At 29.8% G+C, this 16,245-nt stretch overlaps 1 protein-coding gene across 1 annotated transcript in view; it reads right to left on the reverse strand.

Annotated features, from left to right (window-relative positions):
- LOC142331720 (protein PALS1-like) overlaps positions 1-16,245 on the reverse strand; it is a 651,443-nt gene that overhangs the window by 72,894 nt on the left and 562,304 nt on the right. The window contains exon 9 of the mRNA XM_075377757.1: positions 6,598-6,844. Coding sequence (XP_075233872.1) covers positions 6,598-6,844 — 247 coding nt within the window. The remainder of the gene's footprint in view (positions 1-6,597; positions 6,845-16,245) is intronic.

Here is a 16,245-nt window from a genome sequence, read left to right on the forward strand (position 1 = left end):
AAAGATCGAACAGAAAACTATATTTTAGTGCAATTAATTAATTATATTGTGCTAAAAAAAAAAGAAGTAATAAACTAGATGTGTCTGATAAACGGAACCTAATACTACGTAATTTATATCTTATTCTCTGTAACAACAAAAACAATCAAGGATTACACTGGACAGAGTATGCAATTTGCTTAACATACTTGTATATAATATTGCATACCATTCAGGCAAAGAAAGTTAATACTTTTAAAATTTACTTCGTTTAGTTTCTTAGATAATTAACAAATTTAACAGTATGTATAATAAACAAAACTTTATCGAATTATAAACAAGTATATATAATAAAAAAACATATTTTACTTTAAAATATTACCTTCATTACTTTCGGGTTAACTAGTCAATTATACAACCTTATAAATTAAGTACACAACGTTTTACTTTGAATTCTCTAAGCTTCTTAAGGTGACAATACACATTCATACATCCATATTATACCATATTATATTATATATGTTACTAATTAATTATAACCTTACTGTTTCAGTTACAGATCTTTTTCTTGACTCTTGTATTAGAATTCAATACAGATTTATTGGTAATGCGCATATTTTCCCCTATCATACATTCTAAATATACGTTCATAAAAATTTGAAATTTTTAGTCTTTCTATACGAGGATTTTAAATTACGCAAGGAATATTTACATATTTTCTAGTAACAAAAATTTGTCCTATTTAGCACGTAAACTGAAGTAAAATTATGATTTAAAATCATTAACATTAACAAATACGATCCAACATAATTTTCAAAAAATTTGATGTGGATACCATATGACTTCCTTGTACGCCTATTAAATTACATATACACATTTTTTTTTGTTGCACATCATTTAAACTTATTTAATTTAAAAGTGAGATACGATCCTTTAATTCTTTAATAAAGTGGACAATTACACAATTGCTAAAATATTAGTTTTTATTAACATAAAATATTTATACAATTACTAATTCAACAATATTACCTGAAATATTACCAGACTTCGTATTCATGTATATTATTTTTTAATTTAAATATATTGATTTATTAATAATTATTAACCTCTGATTGTAAAAATGTCGGAATTAAAATGAAAAGTACATAAAATTTTATTTGTAATAACTACTGATTTTTTTCATATTTATTTTTTGTATTGTTATTATTGAACTATTATTTATTGTTAATTTTTTTTTACAATCATTAATTAATAAGTAATTATTAATAAATCTATATATTTAAATTTAAAAAAGAATATGTACATGAAGTCGGATTCGAACCGGTGTGCCTTTCTCTTGTGAGATCGAAATATTTCATTAAACTTTTATTTGGCTATAACTCTGGAACCAATGAAAAGTACCACGTTAATCGTTGAAAAACACTCAATGAGGACTTATTACTGCAGTTAAGAAAAAGTAAAAAAATCCAAATTTTGGATTTTAGGCTTTTTTGGACAATTTTGTTTCAGTCGATTGCAATCAACTATATAGAGAGACAACTATATATTACCACAGTCCTAAATACAAAATTTCAACATCCTAGCTAATCGTTTTTGAGTTATGCAAGATACATATCGTAAAGACGTCACGCCGAAACTAGTCAAAATGAATTCAGGGATGGTCGAAATGAATATTTCCGTTGAAATCTGAAGACCAAAATTTTTCGCAATCACAATACTTCCTTCCTTTACTTCGTACTAGGAAGTAATAAAATGAATAAATTTATTATAAATAAACACAAGAAAATCAAATTATTAATAACAGTAAAGAAATAATGGGATAATGTTAGAACATAGTTGTATAACGTTTTTGTTCATTTCACTGTGTATATATATTTATTACGCTTTATTATAAGACATCTTTCCAAGAAATAACGCGGCAAAATATTTTTTATTTACTCTGATTAGGAAATTAACTCTTTAAATATCGATAGGAATAATTGAAATGATATGATTACGAAATACATTTTTAATACATATGTGGAGGCAAATTATCGTTAAAAATCAGAAAAATTAATTTTTAAAAAAATTTATTATTTTTATAAATAAATTTTATCTACAATTGTAATTCATTAAATAATTCTAATCGATCCACTTCTTTGAAATTATTTATTAGGTGAAACAGTACCTAATTAGTTAAACCTTATTGTGAATAAATATCCAAAAAAGGCATTAAGTCACCGAACAAGTAAAGATGAAATTTACCCCAATATTCCACCTTCATTATATATTTTTAATAAATAAAAAATTTAAAGGACCAAAAAAAAAACTAAAACATTGTAGTTAAATTATCAAGAAAACGCTATAAAAAACCACATATATTTTGAAAATTTCTCTTTGTGTAGTTATTTTATGTAACCCTATTTTTTTATGAATCATTCGTTGACAGGCTATAAAAATAATAGCTTGCAAAGTATTTCATGACGTAACCTGCGCTACGCCGTTCAAATAATATAATACCTTAAACAGCTTTTTCAGTGCAAAATTAAAATTTGCCAGCTTAATTTTTTTTCAGATTATACTTATATATGCATTTTAGGTAGCAAATTTGCTTTAACAAATTTTTCTCTAAATGCGTCTGAAGAAAATCGAAGGGAGTCCTGGAACATGACAGTTTATTATACTTGTTTTTCTTGCCTGGAAACAAAAAAATAACATCTAGTAACCTTATTGGATTTCACGTCCAGTAATCTGTCAGCTTACTGGTTATGAAATCAGCCAGCATACGTCATTATAAGGAAAAAATGTTCCACGAAGAAATGTTATTGACTATCAATGACGGAGTGGTAACGTGTCGGCCATTGATCCGGAGATGAATTTTCGTGAAATTCTTCACAAAAAACCCCATTTTTTTACCTAATAGACCCCCGTTTTATTCTTTGCAAAGGGTTGGTTTACTTTTCTTTTTTTTCTTTTTTAATATAAAATTGATAATGAAAAAATTGTTAGAACGATCAGCAAGAAAAAATTAAATAATTTAATTATAGCAATGTTTAATGCATAACGAAAATGAATAAACAGGACATTTTTAAAATTAATTTTCATTTTTAGATTACATAAATAAGTAATATCATAAAAGATACATAGAATAATTTTAAACGTCTTTATTCGAGTACGATTTAAAATGTTAAACTCTAATTAACTAACGGATAAATTAACCAACATCATTGTCCGCTATAAATGTATAATTTTATTTTGTTTAAACCTCAAAGGATGTAAGTTTAAGGTATTTATTTGTTTTTTAATATAAAAATCATTTACTACCTTACAAGAGAGAATATATTTTTCTATTTTCCATAAAAAAACAAATCAGAAATTACTATGAGAAAAATGCATGCATAAGATGAAAACCATTACTTACGTAACGCATGTATGCATTGTCATTGAACTCAATACTAATGATGGTAATAATGATTGTATTGTGTGAATTGTATGAGATTTTAAAAACAATAAAACAAGAGAGGTATATTATTATTATAAAGGCCCACGATACTATATATATATATATATATATATATATACATATGTACAATGAGAGGAGAATATGAAACCAAATAGGTAAATGGGTTACGGCCCTAGAATGGAATGTAGCCTAACGTCAAACACTCCTCCTTTTAATTCATCACTAAATAAATGCATTCTGTGAAAATGTATTACTTCATTATATTTTTATTATTTGAAAAAAATAAATAACTTTTTATCATATTTGGACCAATCCTGTGTAAAATAAATTTTTATATACCTTTTCTTTTCCTACATAGTTATATATTATTTTTTATTTAAAAAAAGGTAAATTAAAGTGAAACGTGTTTTTCCGGTTTAATAATTAAACCTTTTTTTTTTTTTTTAAAATTCTTGGTTAATATTTTAATACAACTTATTTTTTAATTCTAATGACAAATACTTTGTAGTATATCTAAAAAAAAAAAAAAAATACACCACCTTATTTCTGTTATCAAAGGTTGAAAACTATTTCTACAGATAATTCTTAGACTAATAACTACGAAAATCAGTATTAAAACAACCATAAGGAATATCTCATTTCTTGTATTTTTTTTTCTGTAAATGTCTTTTCTATAAACGGACATTATTTATTACCAAAAATGAAACGAAAACAAAATATGTTTTTTGATTTTCACAAAATTTATTTAAAAAATGAAGGAAGACTGTTTTGGTACACATTGCTTTCCTCAGATATTAGGTGCACAAACAAAGTACAGTATAGTATATACTATTCGTAAAATCTGGGGAAGGTACTGTTAACTGAAATAGCAGTCATTTTTTTTTTAATAAATTTTTTGAAAATAAAAAATCATTTTTTTTTTCAGTTTCTTTTTGTTATGGATTTTCACCAAATAAAGCTAACATGTATCGGTTATATTATTTATTGTTAAGTTTAAACGTATTTTAAATAAAAATAGTACGAAATAAAATTTGAAAACCTATGGAAAAAGAAAGTCACAAAAGAAAAAAAGTCCAAATTATATAAATATTTTGTTAGGTATTAAATCATTCGTTCTCAAAGTGGGCGATAACGCTCCCTTGTGGGCGCTGGAGGCGGGGGCGATAGAAGGCCGATAAAAAATGGTGGCGTTTAGGTGGTCTAAGAAGGAATCAATGGATCAGAGGGTTTAAATTTTCAAACAAGTAAAACGTGTGAAAATTAAAGGTTTAATTTTTTTTATTACACAAAATTATTACTAATGTGAAGCGAACACAAGATTTGCTGATAAGTAGGTGGTAGGCCAGATGGAAGGATTCAAGTAAGAGTACATGGGCTCGAGAGCTGCTTCCTTCGATAAAACAATGGTGGAAAGGACTACGGGGAGGTGGGATACGAGCTGACTCAGTTTCTGATGGAACATGAATATTTCGGCTCGTACCTGCAGATTGATTCCGTCGAGCATTCAATATACGAATACTTACATTGGGAGCAGCCGAGGTCGGACTGTTGTCGGCATTTGGGTGAATTGAGTGCAGACAACAGTGTGAAGTGTATGCTCCTATCCAGGAGAAACTGAACCTTGACTGAGTGCACATGATCACGGCGATCATCAAGGGTAAGCTGGCGGAGTAGTAGTGGGGGGACGGCCAGCTTCCGGGGGTGGGCAGCATCGGGTCGCTGTTTGCAGATGACGCTTGGAAGCCAGCAGTTCGTGTACCCGCACCCAACACATAGGAACCGTATTCATGTCTTGCAGCCAAGTACAGTTCCTATGGGAACTGTTCCTGGCGGACTGAACAGCCACCGGTGGCTCAGAGCTTTTCCTTCTCCAACGAAAAAAAAGTAGAAAATATTTTTATCACGGTAAAAGTTTATAAATATTTATACAAATTTAATCATCGACCACCACCTGACAAAGAAGTTTGAAGAAGTAGTTCCCTTGCCGGCTCAACGCGGGACCTCCCGGTAGATGCAAACATCCCCGCCGGAGCAGCAGGCCTGGCTGGCCCGCCGAGGGATGGGGACGCTACATTCCCTCTCCAGCACCAGCTCGTCGGGCTTCAATCGCCCTTGCCGGCGGACTCAGCCGCAGGAGCCGGCCCAGCGTGGGATCGCTCGGGGAGAACAGGCCTCCCTCTCCAGCTCCAGCTCGTCGGGCTTCAATCGCCCTTGCCGGCGGACTCAGCCGCAGGAGCCGGCCCAGCGTGGGATCGCTCGGGGAGAACAGGCTCGGCCACGCCAGCGAAGGACGACCGACGCCAACCCGACACTGCGGGGCTCTGGAGGCCACCACTACCACGCTGTAGTGGGGATCCAACTACCGCTGAAGGAAAGCCCAGTCGGACTTAAATGGACGAACCGCAACTCTCCGACTTCGCCAGAGACCAGCTTTCGGACCCAACTCTTCTCAGAGATAACGCAAAAAACGGCTCTTTTCAGGGCCACCGCAAGGTTATGAATTACGTGCCGTCGAAGCTGTTCGGTGACAATATACATTATGTATACCACCTCCATGACATTTAAATCTCGTGTTGTGGAAGTGTAATGTACCTGGGTCTTCACCTGGACAACGATGAGGATGTTAGAAGATTTAAGCGGCTATACATTCTGGACCTTCGTAACGTAACTCTATAGTGTAATTACACCCACACCAGCAGAGTTTTGTGAATTAATTATTCAATAATTTATTTCCTTTATCTCTGTTTCTATTTTTAGATTTATTTTTAAACTTTTTTTTTAGTTTATTTTTCTTTTCTTAGCGTTTCATTAATCTGACATTTTTGTGATTCTTTTTATTTGTTTTCTATTCTGAAAGTACTGTTATAAAAAACTATCTTGTATATTTACTACGTTCTACCCTCAGAAGTTCTATATAGGACTAGTATATAATTTTTGAAAAATTTCAATGGGTATTCCTTTTTAATGTCAATTTATGTGATATAATTCACTTTAGGTTCCAACAAAAATGTAAGAAATTTTAAATTAAAATTTCAAACAAAAAAGGAAATTTAAAGTGTCCTGGCCAAATCAAAATTCACTGTTGATAAATTTATAAAAAAAAAAATAATAATAATAATAAAAGAAAATTGTTTCATAGATATAAATTATTAATTTATAATTAAAATAAGACTAACCGATAACTTTGTGCAAAGTATCTCCGACATCTTCTTCATCAGTACTTGGTTGTTTAAGGACGGGTTGTTCATCTTGGTCGAACGCATCATTTACAAATCCGGTCGTAGTTGTCGTCGTTTGAGGTTGATGTCCAACGGGTACGCTTTCAAGAGCTTGAAGTTTCTTTGAGCCTCGTAATGATCTATTTAAGAATTCATTTTGTTGGGCGACTCTTTCTTCTTCTTCTTTTCTTTTTCTTAATGCTTCCTGCAAAAGTAACAGAAAAGATACATGTAGAATATGAAAAAATGTAAAACAAAACTCATGATGTCACTGTAATAGCATATATTCTATAGGTTCTTCATACTAAGATTGTTGCACTTAACGTTTACAAAAAAAAAAGAATTAAAAATGATATATTTCATACAAAAATTAATAAATGTTTCATTAAATACTGAATAATATAAAATTATTTTTATAATATTTCGTACAAAAATAATAAATATTTCAGTAAATTAAATACTGAAATATTCTTTATATTCAAATGGTTAGACGTTGGAGTAATCTACCAATTCAGACGGGTGTAATTTTATTTCTCTCTCGCCCACTTCCTTTCGTTCTCTCTTTCATTCAGCTCTCTCTTTTTCAAGTTGCGTGAATCGACAGAATTCGAGCCCCTTTACAAATATATATGGGCATGTATTATTTTTAAGTATTTTCGGCGTTAAATATGCCAATTTTAAACTTTGAGCATCACTGGGTGGCCTAATCCCCTAGGGGAAGGCACCCTCCAACCAACCCTTCCTCAATACCTAGCCCTGATGGACGTTACCGGAGGTCATCTTATAAACCTCGGCATACGACATCTTTCAGTCTTCTCGGCCCAGAATGCCACCAATGCGAATGCCACAAACGACATTCTCATCGGTGTGACTATTAATAAAAATAACAAAACACATCTCTAGTCTCAAGCAATACTGAAAACTATAGTCGTCGAAGGAATTGAAATAACTACCTACCCTAAATGTAAAGTGAGTCGCGTGCGGCACAAACGCGGAAAAACACCGAAACAAAGACACTAAAATAAAACTAATAGCAAAACAACCAAAACCGATGTACCAGTAACCCTAGATGCCCTCCGCAATCCATACTCTAGCCAAATAGTGCAGAAATTCTACAACCACTAATAATTCAGCCCGGCCCTTCTAGTTTTGACTGATGTCAAGCGTTGTTCCGACAGTATCCAGTCGATAAATTACTGCGGTGCGCTCCAGATCGTGTTTGGCGCACTCATACAACACATGGAAGGCATCGTCCTGCACCCCACATTGCGGGCACAGACCTGAATCCACCAGGCCGAATCCAGCCAGTCTACCCCTGAAGGCCCCGATTACTGGAGATCCCCTCAATATTTCAATTGAAATTTCCCAAAAAACATCCCTCCCTAATCTTTGATGGAAAATGCGAATCGGATCTCAAATTCCGGAGGGCCAACAGTCCAGTTTCACCCGAACTGAATTGTTAGATTACTTGGCATTTATTATCTAAGTGGGAATTTACAATAAAATGAAAAGAAAATCTTCTTTGTCAATAAAAATATACTAACCACGTAGTAATTTAATGTAAATTAGCAGAATAGGACGAAAAAACCTGCGCATGAGGATAATTAAAATTTAACTGGCAAAGATATTGCTAACTTTACCAAACTTTTTTACAGCTAAAAGCTTAATCTTTCTTCAATGATTAAGTCGAAAATGTGAATGTCAATATAACGCTATCTCAGTTCTTATATGAAAAATTAATTAAAAATATATATAATTAAAAAATTTAATTAATTTTGATTTCTATCCATTGTTATCCATGAATACAACTTGCTTAGGATATTTTTCTACTAAGTGAAGATACTATTTCAAGGCGGATATAGAGATGTGTTATGGTACTCAAAATGAAATATTAGTCCTTGAAATGAAATATTTCCTTTAAAATCACAGATTTTTTTATTACCAAACCTAAAAAAATTAATTCAAAATAATTGCTCCCAAATTCTTCCCTTCCCCAAAAATCGAATAAAAGCTCTCTTTTTATTTATGCATAATTTTTAACCGATTTTTCTTTTATGTCTTCCTAATCCTAGTGGTATTGAAATGACAAAAAAACAAATACTTTGGGGCAATAGTGGGGGTAATGGAACAGATCAAAGTTTGAAAATATAATTTTTTAAAATTTTTCAATACGTTTTTTGTTTATTTAAACTTTTTAATAATAATGATAAAATTTCACTATAAAACAACCCTTAACAACGCCAAAAAATAAATCTTCGGTAACCTTTTACTGGTTGTACATTTTTCAGTGGGATTTTTTTAGTTTTTTCCATTTAACATAATAAACGTAAAAAAATTTAAAAAAATTCTTGGGAGGTGATTTCGGGGGGTAGGGGAACAAAAAAAAGTAAACAATTTAGATTAATAAAAAAAAAAAATTTAACTATTTTCATGTATCCATTAACCAATGCCAGGAAAGTATAACAACTTTATATAGACAGATTTTAAAAAAAGAGATGAAATCAGATTTGAACCGATGTGCCGTCCCCTTGTAAGATCCAAAAATCTCATTAATTAAAATTTTATTTGGTTATAACTCTGGAACCAATGAAAATAATTACCACTTATGATATTTAGTTAAAAAGCTCTAAAGGAGGGCTTATTACTCTACAATTAAGAAAAAGTCAGAAATCCAAATGTTTTAGAGATTTTGGATTTTTTTGGACCCTTTTGGTCCAGTTGATTGCAATCAAAACTACATGTTACAACAGTTTTAAATCAAAAATTTCAACATCCTACGACTAGTCGTTTTTGAGTTATGTGAGATACATATGTACATACAGACGTCACGCCGAAACTTGTGAAAATGGATAAGGGGTGGTCGAAATGGGTATTTCTGTTGAAATCTGGAAACCGAATTCTTTCGCGATCACAATTCTTCCTTTACTTCGTATAAGGAAGTAAAAAAACTTTTAGTGATTAGATTTCAAAGCTTTTGCAATGAAAAGCTGTGCAAAGTATTGTATGACTTGACCGGCGTAGCCAGAAATTTTGTATTTTTAATTTTTTTAATTTGTGGTAACAGTGTGATAGCGCTCTCTCTCTTTTTTCCCCTCTGTACTTAACATCAATAAATTGATTTTTATAGAAATTTACGAAGTAAAAACCCTAATAATAATAATACTGGTGGAAAATTTACTGTTGAATTGTAAAACAAAATGAAAAGAATTACAGCAAAAAAAAAATAAAAATAGAAGATTAAAGTAAGAAGCAGAAATTCGTAAATCATGTAATCAATTACAACTGTAGAAAAATAAATAAGGAAATAATTTTTAAATGATCCAAAATTTTCGTGTAACAACTGTACTGTCACTGACGTAAAAATACACAAATCCAGAACGGAAAATATACGATTGATAATAAAAAACTTTATTAAGTTATCGTAAAAAATTCCGGTTGATAAAATATTGCATTAGATGTAGCGGCTACTTTTTTATACATTTGTTTTAGACTATATAAGTAATAGCATAGTAACAATAATAAGTTATTATGTATAACAAATATATATATATATATATATATATATATATATATATATTTGTTAGAACTAAATAATCCTTTCAAACAAAAAAATTCATGATAAAACAAGCCAACAAGTTGGGCAATTATAACCCTGAATTTTCTAGGATTTATATGGCGCTTAAATTTTAAAACTTTAGCAGTGATGAAATTAGAATGTGTTTACTTTACCTTCAACTTTTATCACTTATTTTCATTCATAAAATAAGTTGAAATAAATGTAATAAAAATCAGCTCCAAAAATAGTATTATAGGATATAAATTTTGAAATAAATAATCATATAACAACACCTGACAACAAACTTTCCTTGCATTTTTCTTGTATAGTAGAAAAATAATGATAAATGAAATAGACTGACAACACAAACTGTGGTTGGTCTTACACACACATAATCCACACAACTTAATTAAAAATATTTATCATTTTATTTAAATATAATATTTTTTCGTTCATTTAATTCAATGATTCTAACTAAATCGCACGCGTATACCGATTCTAACTAAATTCGCTCACGTGCGAATTTAATTCGCACGGTGTGGCGATACTAGCGGTGACGATCGGTACTAATGTAATGTCACAACTTACATAGAATAGATTTCGCTTATACAGACTGGTATGGCCACAAGGCTTAAACCACCACGTATCGAGTCAACCGAGCGATCGAGTAGATGTCCAGCCAGACCGTTTTTAAATTTTATTCATTTATTTAATTCTACTGCTCACCTGTGACGTCACAAAACACCAGGCGACAAAAGCATTTTTTGTGGTGGGGGTGCGACTTTGCAAATATTGTAATTTTTTAATTAAAAAATGTACCTAAGAAAAATGTGGCCTTAATTAGGTGAAATTTTGAGATAATGAGGGTGACCTTGCCGATCAAGCCCCATTTATAGAAGTAATCTGAAATAAGTTTGATCAAAATCGGTGCAGTATCTGGAGAATTTCCATCCGGTGTTTTGGATCCCTTGGGTGTCAAAACGTCAAGATCCGGTTAAAATCGTATATCCCCAAATTGGACCGATTACAATACTTTTCCTTCTAGAGATATAGCATTATGCAAACAGGAAAGATTTAAAAATTTAAAAAAAAATCGATATTTTTTTGTTTGATTTATTCTGCTCCTCCACCCTCAAAAATCATTTCCCTAGTAATTTTTTTGATTTTCTACGTTTACATGGAAGAAACTAAAAAAATTATATTAAAAAAGTACCAAGCAATAAGATTTTTCCGAAAATTTATTTTTTTTGGAGTGGTGTGAATTACGAATAAATTTTATTCTATTATAATTTTTTTAATTAATTTTATAATTTTAATTTAATTAATTTTATAATTTTTTATTGCCCACAAAGTATTTTTTTTTTGGTCGTGTGCACTATTACTATGCCCATAATTTTTTTTACCGATTATCATACTTTCCTTCATTTAGAACAGCTCTAGAGCTATGATGTCAGGAAAGTAATTATTAATAACTAGTTTTTTTAATTACTTATTTGAAGATATTTTAATGACTTTTAAATGTATTATTCGAAAAAAGGGAATCTAAAAAGTTGTAAATATTATGTGTTTTTTCGAATTTAATAATATGACATAACACAATTACAAAATTATTAATTTTAACTAAAATTTCTTATAAATTCGATAGTTTAGTAAAATTAAGCAGTATAGTAGTAAAATTTCAGTAAATTGTTATTTTATTAATATATAATTTAACATGAGCAAAACTTTCTGGAACATAGTTTTTACATTATTAGCTGATTTTCGTGTGGCAGACTTAGCGTCTCGGCCTTTCATCCGGTGGTCCCAGTTTCGAATTCTCGTCAGGATGACTTAATAAAATTAGACCCATAAAAGTAAAAAAAAAAAAAAAATTAATAAAAAAATTAGGACCCATAAAAGAAAACAAAAGTTTCAGAATAAAAAATAATTCCGAAATATATTAAATAACCAAAAACATTTCAGGTTCGATAAGATTAATGTTTTTACGTACATTTTCCAATACTCAATAAAAAAAAATTGATAAAGAAAATATATGAATTCTTTAAAAACAGAAAAACTAAATTAGCTTGGGTTTAAAAAAAAAACTTGAATGAAAAAAAAGACTGAAAAGCAAATCTAGTAAAGGAAAATTTCTAATAAAAGGAATACTAGAAATTAGAAAATTTCTAAGACAAAATAAAAGACCAACGAATTAAGATACCGTTGTTAAAAGAAAAAAAGAAGGAAACAGGACACTGAAATGATGAAGAAATACTGGAAAATAAGGTAAAATAAAAATTTAAGTTAACTGGTAGACAAAAAATTTCGTTTAGTTTTGTCCGTTAACGATGCTTTTTTAGTTCAGAATAATATAAAGTATCTTGTTAAAAATTACCTGCAAAATAGTATTTTTTGTCAATTTCTTGGAAGTCGTCGGAGTTGTTGAAACCATTTCGTTAGTAATTAAAATAAATAATAAAATTCATTATCACTGTCTCTGTTATCAAAAATTATCAAAAGAAGTCTGCACGTAATTACAATAAACAAAATGAGTTACACTATTTGTCACTAAATAACATTTATATCTATACAAGTACAATATAATTATAACACTACTTTACATAGTACTAAAGAAATTCAGATAAAACCTTGTAATTTACAACGTTAGTTGTAACTGTTAACCGTTATCATAGCCGTAATTAAACGAAAGTGATAAAAAGTTTCATTTTATTGCTTCTCATCGTTTATCTCGGATAAAAATACAACAAACTTAAGCGAAGTGCAATTTACGAATGATTATTACTTATTGTGAAAAAAATTCTTTGTATTTATACAAAATTAAATACGCATAATTTAGCTGCTATTCTTATGCATAAATGAATAATTTATTTAAATATTGCCACATAAACACATTTTTCTTTGAAGTATGAATTTCAGAAATTATAAAAAAAGTAAAATTAAAAAAAACATCAAAGGGTTTCATAAATTTCCCAGCTTTGCTCTTACAAGATTTTTATTTAAAGTATGTTACAGAATTTTTAAATATTAATGAATTTATTATTATCATACCTTAAAATCAATTAATAAAGCACAAAATAAAAACGATTTATGATAATGAAGTTATTAAACAATTTTATGGAACGATTTTAGAAAACAGAGTATATCTAAACATTCTGATGATATTTCACGAGGTGATAGAAAGTGCCAAACGTAGCAAACTTTACCTTATGTAAATTTTGTTTCTTTGGTTTTTGATTTCAAAATATGCGAAAAGTAAAAATATCCAGTTGTTATTTAAAGGTAATCGTCAACTATCACCTTGATGGAGCACTTTTTTTTTAATTTTGTGGATTGTGAACGAATGCTTTAATAAAAAATAACAACATTTTAATGATATTAAAAGAAAATTAATAAATATGTAATTGGGTGCTGCTATACCTACCTTCGTTCGTAGAGGCTTAAAACTAATATAATTATGATCTTATGTCTAAATTTTGTTAATTCGGTTTAAATATATAAAATCTAAAAAAAATAAATTATTTTGAGTATGGCCCTACTTGTCGGATTGGGACCAAATTTTAATGTTGAAATGATTTTGATCTCCACCTCAAAAGTCCGATTGACTTAATTGACTTAATTTCAAGTTTTGTTGACAACTCATTTAGTCATTACCACTGTATCAAAATTTCAAGTTTCTAAAATTCCCCCAAAAATAGTTTTAAAATGGCTCTTAATTAAATTCAAGATTAATTATAAAAATTGTTCCATATTCACAATAATTCAAAATTCTACGGCAATCTTTCGGAAGATAATTCTGTTTTCAAAAATTAGAAAAAAAATTTATATAAACTTAGGTCAGAAAGCAGTTCGTTAGACAGTTTCGGCTCGCGAAACATTTAACTCTACTTTTTGGACCATCTGTGAAATTAAACCGCACTACAATTCTTGGGGTACAAATCGAAGGGTAAATTTGACGGTTTTTGATGTAAGAGATCGGATAAAAGTAGTTCCAGACCTCTAGCTTGCATTTTAAGAAAAACGAGTCAAAAACTCGAAAAGCTTTTGTCGGAAAACACATTTTTTTAGATTTAAAGTAAAATAACTTAATTAATTTACCAATAAACAAATATAAAATTCTAGTTAAATTTTTACAGAATATAATTCTGAGAAAATTTTGACGTGTTTTATTTCTAATTAAAGCTGAACTTCTCAAATTTGCGTTTAATTTTAATAGACTTTATTTATATCAATCTTCTTAGAATTAAATTCTTTACAAGTTAACTAGATATTTTTATTTGCTTATTGATATATTAAGAGTTATTTTATTTTAAACTAAAAAAGAATGTTTTCCGACAAAAGGTTTCGTATTTTACGCAGTTTTTCTTGAAACCTACCTAAATTAGATAGAGGTCGGAGATCCAGTTTCATAAAAAAAACCATAAGGAAGCACCAAATTTACCCCTCGATTTGTACCCCAAGAATTTTAGTAAAGTTTAATCTCACAGGGAGGCAGAAAACAGAGATTAATATTTCGCGAGCCGAAACACGCTAACGAGCCGTTTTCTAATCCATGTTTATATGACCTTTTTTTTCTTATTTTTGACTAGAGAATTATCCCCCAAGAGATTGTCGTGCAATTTCGAATCACTCTGTAAAAAAATATTTTAGCCAAATTTCAAGTTTTGTTATGCAAACAGTTCGATATTTATCAAAACATAGGCCATATATACATATACATTAATTAATTTTAAAAAAATATTACCGTCTCGGATTAAGTGATAATTATAAATAAAACTGCGATATTTCGCGTCCCTACGATCTACGTATAATTAATTTAACAATACAAATAGTTGTTTAATGTTTCTTTAAACGGCTAGCATGCCATAATATAGTCTATAACCGTTACAGTACATCACCATTCCAGCAGTAATTATTTAAAAAAATATATACATTATTTTAAAACAATACTTTATTTTCATTGTAATAATTACAATGAAGAACAATCTAAATCACGAGTAACAGTGCAAAGTGAAAAGATAAAAATGCTACGATTTTCTGATGTAGTAATTCTAGCCGAGAGTAAAAAAGATTTAAAAATTGGTACGATTTGCTGATGATGTAATTCTAGCCGAGAGTAAAAAAGATTTATAAACAATGAATGGCATGAATGAAGTCCTACGGAAGAACTACCGCATGAAAATAAATAAGAACAAAACGAAAATAATGGTATGTAGAAGAAGTAACGTAGAAGGACCATTGAATACAAAAATAAGAAGAGAACAGATTACGGAGGTAGAAGAATTTTGTTATTTGGGAAGTAGAATTACTAAAGATGGACGAAGCAAGAGCGATGTAAAATACAGAATAGCACAGGCGAAACGAGCTTTCATTCAGAAATACAATTTGCTTACATCAAAAATTAATTTAAACGCCAGGAAAACATTTTAGAAAGTAAATGTTTGAAACGTAGCTTTGTACGGAAGTGAAACTTGGACGATTGGAGTACCTGACAAAAACGATTAGAAGCCTTTGTAATGGGGAAAACTGTGCAGGCATATAAGGTTTGGAATATATAAAACAAACTATTAGGGTTGTAAGATGTAGGGAGTACACCGTAATGGAACTACTGGATTAGGGAATCTTGGTGAGCTGCATAAAACCAATCAAATGACTGAAGACAAAAAAAAATAATTACTTTTAATTACTATACAAATTTTATTACAGAGCTTACAATAAGGAAAGTATTCAATTTTTTTAATTTTTAGAAAATACAGATTCTAAAATAGTAAAAATTGCTATAACTTGAACCAACTGGAAAACGTTCATCCAAACATGTGCTTGTAAACATGCATAAAACACGTTTTGGTAATTTAACAAAAATAAAAGAAAAGAATAATAGAACAAGCATTTAATAGAAATAAGTATTTTTAATATTTTTATTTCACAAGGGCTTTAATTCTTATAAGGTTGAAATGCAATAGAAAAGGATACGATGATTTAAATTTTCTTCATTATTAAAAAAAAAAAAAAATTAATGCTGTAATGAAATTGCACAGCTAAAAAATGGGGTT

This window comes from Lycorma delicatula, chromosome 10 (assembly GCF_047948215.1).
Source record: "Lycorma delicatula isolate Av1 chromosome 10, ASM4794821v1, whole genome shotgun sequence".
NCBI lineage: Eukaryota > Metazoa > Arthropoda > Insecta > Hemiptera > Fulgoridae > Lycorma > Lycorma delicatula.